The sequence below is a fragment of the Rhodamnia argentea genome, chromosome 1 (assembly GCF_020921035.1).
Source record: "Rhodamnia argentea isolate NSW1041297 chromosome 1, ASM2092103v1, whole genome shotgun sequence".
NCBI classification, from domain to species: Eukaryota; Viridiplantae; Streptophyta; class Magnoliopsida; order Myrtales; family Myrtaceae; genus Rhodamnia; species Rhodamnia argentea.
Genome location: NC_063150.1, coordinates 17,664,242 through 17,678,113, shown reverse-complemented (window position 1 = coordinate 17,678,113; position 13,872 = coordinate 17,664,242). Strand labels below are relative to the sequence as shown.

Genomic DNA, 13,872 nt, shown 5'->3' with positions numbered 1-13,872 from the left:
GAATTATTCTCCATCATGGATGGTTTTTCGGGATATAATCAAATCATGCTAAAAGAAGAAGACAAGATCAAGACTTCATTCGTCACCCAATGGGGGATCTTCTGCTATACGGTCAAGCCCTTTGGACTAAGAAATGCAGGGGCAACATATCAAAGGGCTATGGTGACCCTCTTTCATGACATGATACACAAAGAGGTGGAGGTCTATGTGGATGATATGATCACCAAATCCAAACCTGGAGAAGACCCGGAGAAGACCATGTTCAGGTGTTGAGAAAGTTATTTGAGCGATTGAGGAAATACAAACTCAAGTTGAACCCTGCGAAATGCGTGTTTGGCGCTAGATCCGGAAAACTGCTGGGATTTGTCGTAAGCGATCGTGGTATCGAGATCGACCCCTCCAAGATCAAAGCCATATGGGAAATAGGGACTCCTTCTACTGTTAAGGAAGTACGGGGTCTACTTTTGTCGGAAACAGTGAAACCCTTCTTCAAACTTCTAAAGAAAGGCGCAAAAGTGAAATGGGATTCCGAATGTCAACAAGCGTTCGAGAAGATAAAGGAATATTTGGTACAACCACCAAGATCGGTACCTCCTATCCCTAACGTTCCTTTGACTCTATATCTAACAGTTCATGATGAATCCTTAAGAGCTTTACTTGCCCAAACTAACCCCAAGGATTGAAAGGAACAGACCATATATTATCCGAGCAAAAAGTTCACCACATCCGAAGCCAAATACTCATCGGTGGAAAGGACTTGCGTAGCATTAGTTTGGGCTCCATAGATTGAGGCAGTATACCTTGCACTATCATATCCAATTGGTCACTGAAAATGACCCAATCAAATATCTTTTGGAAAAACCAGCTTTGTTGGAAAAGATGGTCAAATGGCAAGTACTCCTTTCGGAGTTCGACATCAGAACCTCTCCCCAAAAATCTGTCAAGGGAAGAGCGATTACTGATATATTGGTTGAGAATCCTCCCAAGGACGTTTCAGAGCAAAATAATGGAGGTCAAATCCTGAATATATCTCAAGACAAATGGACAGTGTACTTTGATGGTGCGATAAATCTCGCCGGATCGTGCACGGGCGCAGTTTTAATATCTCCCGAAGATCAACATTACCCCGTTTCTACTAAGTTGGTGTTCCCGTGCACCAACAATATATCTGAATATGAGGCTTGCATCCTCGGGTTACAATTGGCTATTTCCTTGAAAGTGAAGAAGCTGCTGGTATATGGAGATTCCATGCTCATCATTTTACAAACCCAAGGAGAATAGGAAACAAAGGATCCCAAGCTTATCCCTTATCATAAATTCCTCGAAGAGCTGGTCCAACATTTTGACGAGATCACTTTCGAGTATCTACCAAGAACTCAAAATCACTTTGCCGATGCCTTAGCCACTATATCAGCCATGTTACAAGTATAAGAGGGCCTCGAGATAGAGCCGTTAAGGATCAATATCCTTGATCAACCTGCGTATTGCATGGTCATCGAAGAAGAATCCAATGAAGAGCCGTGGTATCATGACATCAAGAATTACCCGCTGAAGGGCGAGTTCCCACAAAACAGTCAACCGTAAGATAAAAAGTACATCAGCAAGATATCCTCTAAGTTCTTCCTCGGTGGGCAGATCTTGTACAAGAGGTCCTTGGATTCGGTCCTACTAAGGTGCGTAAATACCAAAGAAGCAAATCTCATTATGAAGGAGATCCATGAAAGAGAATGTGGGCCGCATATGAATGGTCATCTCCTCGCTAAGAAGATCCCGAGACTCGGGTATTCTTGGATAACCATCGAGTCCGATTGCAATCAACATGTTAGGTCATGTCATCAATGCCAGGTATATGGTGACAAGATAAACGCGCCTCCAACTCGAACTACATCAAATGTCAGAACCATGGCCATTCTCAATGTGGGAGATTGATATGATTAGTCCCATTAACCCAAAGGCCTCAAACGAACATCGTTTTATTCTAGTGGCTATTGATTATTTCACCAAATGGATTGAAGCAAGCTCATATGCCAACGTCACTGCAAATAGTGTGGCTAAGTTCATCAAGCGAGATATCATCTCAAGATATGGAGTTCCAAGAGCGATCATCACGAACAATGGCTCCAATCTAAACAACAAGGTGGTCGACCACTTATTGGATCAATTTAAGGTTCGACATCTTAATTCTTCACCTTACTGCCCACAAATGAATGGAGTTGTGGAAGTAGCAAATAAGAACATCAAGAAGATATTGGCCAAAACCGCAGAGAAATATCGAGATTGGCATGAAAGATTGCCATATGCTCTCATAGCCTATCGAACTTCGATCCGTACTTCAACCGGGGCAACTCCCTACTCATTGGTATATGGTATGGAGGCGGTCCTACCAATAGAAGTTGAAATCTCCTCTTTCAGGTAGAACTCTCGGAAGGTGAGTGGAACCGGCGGAGGCATGAGAAATAAAATCTGATTGATGAAAAGTGACTAAAGGCCATTTGCCATGGTCAGAGCTACCAGAAGAAAGTGGCCGGGGCTTTTAATAAGAAAGTCAAGCCCGGAAATTTTGAAGCGGGGATGCTAGTTGTGAGGAAAATGCTCCAAAATACCCAACACCCGGGAGGCAAGTTTACACCAAATTATGAAGGCCCATACGTGATTCGGAAAGTTTTATCTAGGGGAGCTCTTATCCTTGTAAACATGGATGGAGAAGAGTTGACAAGTCCAATAAAATCAAGCTTCGAAGCGATTGATAAGCAAATTCGAGTCATAGAAAACTTTGTATTCGCATGACATTTGCATACATGCATTTGCATATGTTTATATTTTACAGGTAGACTTGGAGTCATGAAGAATCCTGCAGAGCAATTGATCAAACAAGGAAGTCATTTTGGATTTAAAATTTTTAGCCGATCGTTTCCTTTTGTTTATGCGGGACGCAAAAGCTGGTGTTTGAAGGAGACAGGTTTGGGCCCTCTTCCCGAAGAATGCTTACTTCCATTTAGAAATATTATTGTGCTTAACATCCAAGATTTTAATTTGTAAAGCCATCGGGCCTTTTTAAAGAAACATCCCTTTCAAGTTTCAGAAACACCTTTTTGAATACACCTCTTTGATGAAAACTTTTGCAAATGATGAATTTTGATGAAAACGCCCTGAAGTTCTGTAAAAGGGTATGTTTTGAAAGCTTTTCAAGAGGATGATCCTTCAGATGAAAAGAGACAAACCTTATCCTCAAACACATCCCCGATACACTTGAGCGATGAGTGAAGGTGACAGAGAGAAAAAGCTTAATCTCAAGACGTAGGGATCATTCGCGGTGATTACATGGATTGAAATGACGAAAGGCATTTCCATTTCAAAATTCTCCATACACATTTATATCCCTTGATAACCATTCTGAACCAAAAGGGAGAAATTTTCTAGATAAAACCCTGTCGAGAACCACCCCGCACTAGGGCATATTTGGAGGTTCATTGGCGGATTCCTTGGAGAATAGATCAAGGTAAGACTCTATTGTACTAACCTGCATCAATCTTTTTGTGATAACTTCAGGTGATTTACGGCGAAGGCTTGGAACACCTCGAAGTGAAGAAAAGCACTTCATTTCTATATCTCCAAACACTTATCCTTTGATGAGCCAATTTGAGCTTTTAATCTTCATTTCTAAACCATTGTTGATGATCACCTCCCTATACTGGGGCAAAACAAAGGAATTGCCAGCAATAAGTCAAAAGCATAATCGGAAGAATTTTCGATCCTTGTCTCGAAAAAGAGCCGATCAATGCAAAAGATGATAAGAAACAAAAGGGCTAGAAAAAGCAAAGTGCTTGATAAAAGCAAGGCCAAAGCCCATGAAAGAGAGCATCCCATACTGGGATAGAGTTTGAACAAATCAAGATGAAAAGAGGAAAATCCTCAATATCAGCGAAAGAAAGAATGATCATGAAACTTCCTCAAAGCAAATGATTGCTGGCAAAAATATCAATGTGATCACCCAAGTTCACCCCTCTTTGGAAAATATAGCCTTTCTTAAAAGCCCACCTTAAACCAAGATACAACCTATCACCAAAGACTTTTCTGATCTAGTGGTGTCTCAAGTTGATGCAAGAGATCACACAGGAAGCTACCACTTAAATAGGTAAGTACAATCCTATCTTATCGTGTCTTCAGGGTTCTTAACTTGTAAACTCGAAGAAGCTATTTTTGATCAAAATTCATTTTTTAGCCTTAAAATGAATATCCTTTGATAAACCTTTGACCTAGTCTGAATTATGGTCCCTTTTAAATGCCTTCTCTGATCAATTAGATTGTATGCATCTCGAATGATCCCGAAACCTCAAGGTTAGGTTTCCTGTGAGCGGATCCGAGTTTCAGGAAAAACCTTCCCAAATGGTGAGAAACCCTCTTGGATGAAGGAAATTCTTTTGAAATCTTTTAAAATAACCTTTTTGAAGAATACTCGGGTAGTGACATTCAAAATTCACCCCGAGTGAAAATTTGAGCATGTGTTTGGACACGCTTCCTTCACAAATGCAATTTTGAAAATACGTTCGGAATTCCTAAAGTTTCTCCCTGGAATTTAGGATCACCACTTTTTCATCATAATCCAAGGATCTTAACCCATTGGATTGCTCAGAAAGCAACTCTAATGATGTTTGATTGGATTTTCTACTGATTCCCTAGTGTTCCCGGATCCTCAGAAATAACTACATTTTTAAAGACCTAACTAACTTGGATTTCTACAGGTCTTCCGACATCCCCAGGTCCTCGGATCCTCACTTTTAAAATTTGAAAATTGAGTTTGAACTTTTATAGGTACACTAGTAACCCTAGGTCCTCGAAATGGCACCCTCACTTTTAAAATTTGAAAATTGGGTTTGAGCTTCTGTAGGTACACTAGTTGTAGGTATACTAGTAACCCTAGGTCCTCAGAATGGCACCCTTACTTTTAAAATTTGAAAATTGGGTTTGAGCTTCTGTAGGTACACTAGTAACCCTAGGTCCTCGAAATGGCACCATCACTTTTAAAATTTGAAAATTGAGTTTGAGCTTCCGTAGGTATACTAGTAATCCTAGGTCCTCGAATGACGCCCTTACTTTTAAAATTTGAAAATTGGGTTTGAGCTTCTGCAGGTACACTAGTAATCCTAGGTCCTCAGAATGGCACCCTCACTTTTAATAGGTGAATTCCCAGTGTATAGCCAATTCATTTTAATTGGCGAACTCCTTCCTACAGGATAGCAAACCCCATTTTAATTGGCGAACTCCTTCCTACGGGATAGCACACTCATTTTAATCGGTGAACTCCTTCCTACGGGATAGCCAACCCCATTTTAATCGGCGAACTCCTTCCTACAGGATAGCCAACTCATTTCAATCGGCGAACTCCTTCCTACAGGATAGCCAATTTCCGGATGGTGAACTCCTTCCTACATGATAGCCAATCTCATTTTAAATGGTGAATTCCTTCTTACAAGATAGCCAATTTCTCCGGATGGTGAATTCCTTCCTACAGGATAGCCAATGTCACATTCTGGATTCTGACCCCATTTCGAAGTCTATGAATGAATAAAATGAGTATCGATGTATTTCAATAATCTCGCTTAGAATTGATCTCTCTAGAGTTGACTGACCAAAAAGGGAATGGCTAAATAGGATCTAAGTACGTGGACAAAAGAACTCGACTACGGATTAGTACCACGACCATAAGGATTGTCGAGGGTATATTTTGAACCATCGTGGACCGATCTAGAATTGTGTCGAAACGATTTGCTAGCATTGAGCAATTGGTTCGCGGGTGATTCCGCCTGACCATGGCATAATTTGCGAATCAACTTGAACCGATGTCTGACGATCGCGTCCTTTTGGGACCGGTAATTACCCTCACAATTACATGACAACCAGGGTCGCCGTGATTCAAATAATTCTTAAACGTGACGCAAATCACGGGTCGATATGCGTATCTCCCGAGAGCCGCTCGTCGATCCGAGATGTACTGAATTCTCAATCGGTCGATTTTGAGCGTGAAGTAGACTTCGAAATTAGAAGTAGGGACATCTGAGGATTTCTTCATTTATTAATTTGACGTCGTCTCCTTTAGTCCAGTACTCATCGGTCTGCCTAATCGGTGTTTGTTTTAGAATTCTCCGTTCGATCAAAATTATAAGTTACTAAATTGCCTCAGCTATTAATTGCAAGAGCCAAAATTATTAATGGGGTTTGAATTTTTTGTCTTTTCCCCATTAATTCCCCTCAACCACCCACCTACCCATCTTTTCCTCATTAATTTCCCTCAACCACCACCACTTTATGTCACATCCAAGAGCCCAAGCTTCTCCCACAAGCTTCCCTCCATCTTTTCCTTAGTCACATTTGGGATAATACTCTCTCCCTCACACTTTCCCTCTCACTCACCCAAACTCTCTCTTCCCTCTCCCTTGTGTTCTTGCTCAGCCGCCCAAGACCGACCGCCCGCCTCATCGCCGCCATGCCGCCGCCGTTCGGCCATGGGTTTGCCGGGGACTTGAGAAGGTGATTTTGGGCTCATTTGGAGGAGTTTCAAGCTCAAACTCAAGTAAGCAACTCCCTAATCCTTGAGTAGGCTAATGGGTTACTAATGAGCATGTTTAGGAGTGGATTTAGTGATTTTGGGCCGGCGGGTTACCGTTCACAGTGAGTAATCCGAAAATGAGAAATGAGATTTGGATGATCTTGAGTGTTGGAATGTGGGATTTTTATGCTAGAAATAGATGATTGGGCCTAATTAGAGGTCAATAAGCATGGGTATGAGATCTCGTATTATTGTTCATTGAAGACGGTTCTTGTTCATCGCGACGGTTTCTTGTTCATGGCAGAACCGAAAATGGAAATAAGTGTTTGGATGATCATGGGGACTTGAATTGGAGTTTTAGGTGGTTAGAATTTGGATTAGAGGTGTCATGTTGACCCATTGTCTATGTAAGGGCTAAGTGATTTATTGTGGCTTATGTGCATGACTAGATGTCAATTAGTGCGATGTTAGTCATGGGCGCAATGGGTGCTATGATATTGCCTTGAGAGTCCGATCATGCGACTAGAGCTAATGTATGTGCTATGCCATGTTGTGATGTCGATTGGGCCTTATTACTATTCGGCCATGGCGTGATGAGTTGAGAAATTATTAATTGAATCAATTATGTGCCATAGTGCACTTGGCCATGTGATGAGTGGTGCGAGTTAATTATTAAGAATTGGGCTTGATTACGCTTGTACTCGATCATGAAGTCTTGTTTATGTAAATTGATTGAATTGTGGGTGTGGAATGCGATTTGCATGATTTGTACATGAAATGTGCTGAATACCCTGATGCGCCTATATGACGCGGGGATGTTGTTTATGAATACCCTGAGGCGCCTATAAGACGCGGGGAAATGTGTTGGTAAATGTGAAGGTGATATGAATACCCTGAGGCGCCTATATGACGCGGGGAAGGTGATCCGATTACCCCGAGGCGCCTATATGACGCGGGGAATGTGATTTTGAATAGTTCGAAATGATAATTGCGGACTCGATTGCTGGAACCGATCCACTTGAATTTATTGCCACGCATTGCGATTGAATGGTTGATAAGTGCCTAAGTACGAAGCTTGTTACTATAGATTTGGTGGACTATTGATTTGAAGTGTGCATGGTGTCAATTCTCTTTAATTGATGATTTCGAGGTTATTATTACTACTAGTGGTATGTTGGGTCTTGTGTCTCAATTAAATTGCTTGGAGGTACTATTATCCCGAGCGAGGCTTAGGGGTTAGCTTATTGAGATTTATTCTCATAGTTGTATTCCAAACCTTTTCGGACCCCCGACCCCGAGGATGCCGATACTTTTTGGATTACCGAAAGATTTTGAGTCCGTAACCACATCGTACCCGGTAGGACCGAGTCACGTGTATCATAGGAAGGTTGACACCTTATGGGTAGATGATGGAGGTGATAGTCGGACACCGTATACTTTTGTATCTTGGATGTATAAGGATGGAGACACGCTTTTTGGACCTCTAAGAGAGTGTGTCATACCGGACGAGGTGCCTAGAGCCGCAGGGCGGATGGAGGCCACCGTTCCCGAGGACGGGTCCGCCGAGTCGGAGCTTCCGGGGCCCGAGGATCTTGGCGAGGGAGGAGAGATCAAAGAGTTTAGGGATGCTGATGACGACCCCATGGATACTTTGGAGTCCGAGCCGGATGCGAGTGTCCCCACCAGGTGTGCTTCACTAGCCGTCGAGTCCTCTGTCGACGAGTCCGACCCTTAGGTGTAGTACTTTCGTGGGAGGTCCCTTTTACCTTAAGCTGACCGTCTCCCTCGTATCCTCTTGCATTTTGTTCCTATGCGTTGTAAGAATGATCGTCTCTTTATGTTATGAAAAATCTCTCGTCTTCCGAAGTCATTATGTTTAATTTCATTGTTTGGGTATTGCATCGCTTCCGCATGTGCATATTGTATCGCGTTGAAATTTCTCGCTGTTGTTGATCCCGGAAGAAATAAGTGAGTGAGGGATGTCGACGCACCAAAAGGACACGGGGCGTGACATCCCCGTTGAAGTGGTATCAGAGCAAGGTCAGCTCGATCCAAGTTGATTGAGGTTTGGAGTAATAAGGAGTGATAGCTTTGGAATGAATGGGTAGCGAGACCTTAGGGATTCGTTAGAGTTAGACACGAAATGCATGACATATGAATTGGTACTTGTGACCGGCATATTGGATTAGCATCACCTCTGGTGATTATAAGACTATGGGAGATTCGTACTTGGCACTGATGGTTGTGGCTTGGTGTGCTATTTATTGGACAAGTGAATGATTTTTGTGATCTTGCTGAGTTGCGGATGCGTCTGGACTCGAGGTATGAACCCGAACCCTCGATTGTGAGCCTCTTGGCTGTTTGGTTGTGTGCTTGTGAGCTGTTTATCTTATTGTGGCTGTCACCATGAGTTGTGACCTAGACTTATTAGACTAGTCGATGACTTAGGTCTCTAACTCTCGAGTGGCGTTATGGGTGGTTCAGGTGTTGTAAGGATTAACCAAGATGAGCAACAGAACTAGAGGAACGAAGGGAGCTTCTAGCTCGATGGCATCTGCGGTAAAGGATCCGAGAGTTGATGGAGTTCTCGGGGCCCTTGAAAAGATTGGTAACTTGATGGGCACGCAGGCTCAAGAGAGGGCTGCTGCCGTTGCTCTGGCCGCCGAGGCTCTTGTGGCTGCTGCCAATCCGGTAAATGGAAATAATGGACTGAATGGGAATGGTCACGGAGGAGGAAATGGGAATATGAATCGTCCGATGAGCCAACCGGTAGAACATTTCCTAAAGTTGAAACCGGCTCGGTTTGACGATGCCGGAGACCCGGAGATGGCACCTCGATGGATAGAGAAGCTAGAGAAAGCTTTCGAAGTTTTGGGGTGCACGGAGGCAAAGAAAGTAACCCTAGCGGTTTACCAACCGGAAGGTACTGCTGATGATTGGTGGAAGGTCACCGGAGGAGGAATCTTTCCTGAAGGCACCGCCCCGAATTGGACCGCTTTCACCGAGGCGTTTAACGGGAAGTATTTTTCGGAGACCGCACAAGAGCGGAAACCGATAGAGTTCCAACGACTTCGCGAGAACCAACCGACGATCGATCGGTACGAAGCCGAATTTTCAAGGTTGTCGAGATACGCACCGAGAATGGTTGAAAATATGATAGATAAGGCGCGAAGATTTCGAGATGGACTGAGGCCCGACCTTCGTAGCCAGATGATAGCACCGAACTTGAGGACCTACAATGAGATGTACGAGCGAGGTCAGATGATTGAAAGGGATATGAAAGAACGGGCTGCCACATCTGGATCGCGGTTTGCTCCTATCAGAGACAACCGTCGCTTGGGAAAAAGGCCAATGATGAGTAACAAACGTTTCATCCCTCCAAACCGGAAAAATATTGGGAAACCGGTTCATCAGTCCAACTGGAACCGCCGCCTGTGCGGAAGGAAACATGGAAATGGACCTTGCCCGAGTAGGACGGGCGCATGCTTTAAGTGTGGCCAGCTGGGCTATCAAGTGAGGACTTGCCCAAGTCAAGCTCCAAGACCTCTGTTTCAAGGGCAATGACCTCGGTACGGACCGCCAGCGGGGCCAGCTCCGCAGAATAACTTGAATAGGCCACCAGCTCAAGGATGAGTTTATGCTGTGGCGCGTAAAGAGGCGGAGGATGCACCTGGCGTGGTCACAGGTACGGTCACATTATGCGATCATGCTGCCTATGCATTATTTGATCCCGGAGCATCGCATTCTTTCGTATTTGCACAGTTCGCTGATTTGGCTAAATTGGATTTGAAACCATTGGATGTTGTGTTACATGTCACTACGCCTTTAAAGGATAAAGTATTAGTTTCGTTGGGATGTCAGAACCGTAAGATAACTATTGGCGGTAGAGAGGAACCGATAGACTTGGTTGTTCCGAACATGTTTGACTTTGATGTCATAGTTGGAATGGATTGGTCGGGTAAGCTTAGAGCTGTTATGGATTGTGGTAGCAGGGTGATCGAGTTTCATCCAATCCGTCACCCTAGATTTGAATTTGCGGGGAGTCGAGGGGGAACCTCGATCCCTTTGATCTCGTCACCGGAAGTGACTAAGTTGTTGGACGAAGGGTGCCAAGCCTACCCGGCTGCAGTGGTAGATCCGACGATAGAGGGACCCAAGTTGGAGGATATAGCAGTGGTGCGCGATTTTCCCGATGTCTTTTGTCGCGACCCTCCGTCGGTCGTTTCCCGGCGGGGCGAGTAGGGTTAACGAGCCGATCCTTTTTCGATTTTTTATGTGAGGAAGACCCCGGTTGTCGGTAGGGTATTTTTAGGATCGCGGGTCTCTCCCAAGATCCATTACTCGAATCGCGATGTCGGGTAAAATTTATCAAATATCAAAATTGACCCTAGTATGGTCGGGTGGCATGTGCAATGTGTACATGCAATTTTGGAGTCGCCACCGATCAATTTATTGGAGGGTATGATCGGAAAACCCTATCGAGCGGTCGGGAGAAACCGTTCGGTTCCGCGAAAACCAGAGATTTTTGGGTCCGGGGACTTGGTAACGTCAAGATTCACATTGACGCCCTTTCGGTTACCGATGTTGAGTGATTTTCTAACCTAAGAATTCATGCAGATGAACTTTCGGGTGAGGTAGGTTCTAACGGTTCTAGGTATACATGCAGATGGGAATTTTCTATTCCTAACAATCACAATCAGAAAAAAATCAAAAGTGCAATCAAGACATTCAAAATCAATTCGGACAATCAATCCGATGAAGGAATCAAATAGGGTCCTATCGACCCACAAAAAAAGTCTAATTTTGAGTTCCGGCGTCGGTTTGGGAAAATTTGGGGCGAAAGGCCCGGAAGGGTAGAATGGTCATTTTTGGGGTTCGAGACCCGAAAATCACAAAATCGGAGTCGGGCCAGTTGAATGTGGTCATTTCCCATTTTTGTGATTTTCTAGAGTTTTTTCTAATTTTTCTAATTTTTTGAATTTTTTACTTATTTTTTTCAAAAATATTGGAAATTTTCCGGATCTACACAGATCGACCCTCGAAATCTCAAAATTTTCGATCCAGACTATAAGAGTCCCGAATCGATCTAGAAAATTTTTAGAAATTTTTTGGGAAAATCTGGGAATTTTTAAGAATTTTCTAAGTATTTTTGCAATTTTTTTGGAATTTTTTTTTTGGAATTTTTATGTATTTTTTATTATTTTTTTATTAATATTTTTGGACCGGGTCAACCGGTCAACGACCAGTCAACCCGGTCCGACCAAACTCAAACTCAATCTACACAAAACGGTGTCGTATTCTATTTTATTTCTATTTTTATTCGATTTTCTAAGCAATTTCCTAATATCCGAATATATACAAAAATGATGGACGGCCGAGATCAATTCCTAGATCAATCTCAGCCGTCAATTTCCGCCTAAATGAAACGACGTCGCCTCTAGTCTTATAATAAAACGACGTCGCCTAGAGCAAAAGACGGACGGCCACGATTAAACCTTCAACTAGATCTCGGCCGTCGACTTCATTTGTAACGTAAACGACATCATATTACTAATAGACGCGGACGGTCATGATTTCCCCTAAATCTAATCTGAACCGTCCATCTCATCTAAACCAAAACGACGCCGCATGAATTAATGCACCGAACGGCCACGATCCAAACTAAGATTCAATCCGGACCGTCAACTCACTTAGCTATAAAACGACGACGCTTACGGGTCCGTACTCTAAACGACGACGCACGGCTATTGATCTAAACGGTGTCGTTTTCGTATTATTCTAATTTCTACCTAATAAACTAATTATCTAAAAATACAAAAAGGCGATCCAACGGCTGAGAATCAAACCTACCTAATTATCTCAACCGTTGGATCCAAGCCTAGTCGGCTCGCTCGCGCCAACGGCCGAGTTGACTGGACTTGAGTTGGACTAATCCCGTCACGACACCTAAGCACGCCGACTCGTTGACCACGCCACATCAGCACCTTCTTCAACCTCTCGACGACGCATGAATGGACGGCTGAGGCTCTTCCGGCGAGATCTAACGGTGAGATCTCCCCAACCTCCCATATTCATCTATTTTAAATTTTTATAAAAAAATTTTATTTTTAATATTTATTTTTCAGATAATATTAATTTTTGATCAAAGGAAAAGGGAATTTTTTTTTTAAAATAAAAAATTAAAAAATTATTCTTTATTTTTTTATTATATAAAGGTTGATGAGGGGATTTAGACCTCCCTTTTTTCCCTTTGGGGTGGGGGGGGGGGCCGCCGGGCCCCCCCCCCCCGCCCACGGAGGGGGGGGTTTTTTGGGGGTTTTAAAAAAAAAAAAAAAAAAAAAGGGGGAGAAGGGGGGGGGAGGGGTTGGGGGGGAAAAGCAACAAATAAATAAAAGATTTGGCTGGGGGTCGCGACCTCTTCCGTCCGTCGATGGAAAATCCCGGCGGGGGCGAGTAGGGTTAACGAGCCGATCCTCCTTTTATACACATATATATGGGATCGCGGGTCTCTCTCAAGACCCATTACTCGAATCGCGATGTCGGGTAAAATTTATCAAATATCGAAATTGACCTTGTGTGGTCGGGTGGCATGTGCGAGGTGTACATGCAATTTTGGAGTCGCCACCGATCGATTTATTGGAAGGTACGATCGGAAAACCTTACCGAGCGGTCGGGAGAAACCGTTCGGTTCCGCGAAAACCAGAGATTTTTGGGTCCGGGGACTTGGTTACGCCAAGATTCATTTTGACGCCCTTTCGGTTACCGATGTTGAGTGTCTTTCTAAGCTAAGAATTCATGCAGATGCGATATCGGGTGAGGTAGGTCCTAACAATTCTAAGTATTCATGCAAATGGGGATTTTCTATCCTGACAATCACAATCGGAAAAATTTAATGTGCAATCAAAATCATCATAAGCAATCAAATCAATCAATCAAGGTTCGACATGTCTAAAATGGCCCTATCGGCCCACACAAAAATCAAATTCGGGTTTCGGGGTAATTTGGCGAAAATTTGGGGCGGAAGGCCCGGAAGGGTAGAATGGTCATTTTTAGGGTTCGGGACTCGAAAATCACAAAATTTCGATTTGGCCAGTTGAATGTGACCATTTCCCATTTTTTGTGATTTTCTTGAATTTTTCTAAATTTTCTAATTTTTTTGAATTTTTATTTATTTTTCAAAAATATTGGAAATTTTCCGGATCGAAATAGATCGACCCTCGAAGTCTCAAAATTTTCAATCCAGACTTTATGAGTCCCGAATCGATCTAGAAATTTTTAGAAATTTTTTGTGAAAATCTGGGAATTTTTATGAATTTTCTAAGTAT

At 43.2% G+C, this 13,872-nt stretch overlaps 1 protein-coding gene across 1 annotated transcript; it reads left to right on the top strand.

Moving 5' to 3' along the window:
* The first annotated feature begins 9,052 nt into the window (after nucleotides 1-9,052).
* LOC115730698 lies at nucleotides 9,053-10,111 on the top strand. Its single transcript, XM_030661301.2, has one exon. The coding sequence runs from the start codon at nucleotides 9,053-9,055 to the stop codon at nucleotides 10,109-10,111; it is 1,059 nt and encodes a 352-aa protein (XP_030517161.2).
* The last annotated feature ends 3,761 nt before the right edge of the window (nucleotides 10,112-13,872 follow it).

Coding starts and splice junctions, on each gene's coding strand:
- LOC115730698 (XM_030661301.2), top strand. CDS start 9,053: ATGAGCAACAGAACTAGAGGAACGAAGGGAGCTTCTAGCTCGATGGCA.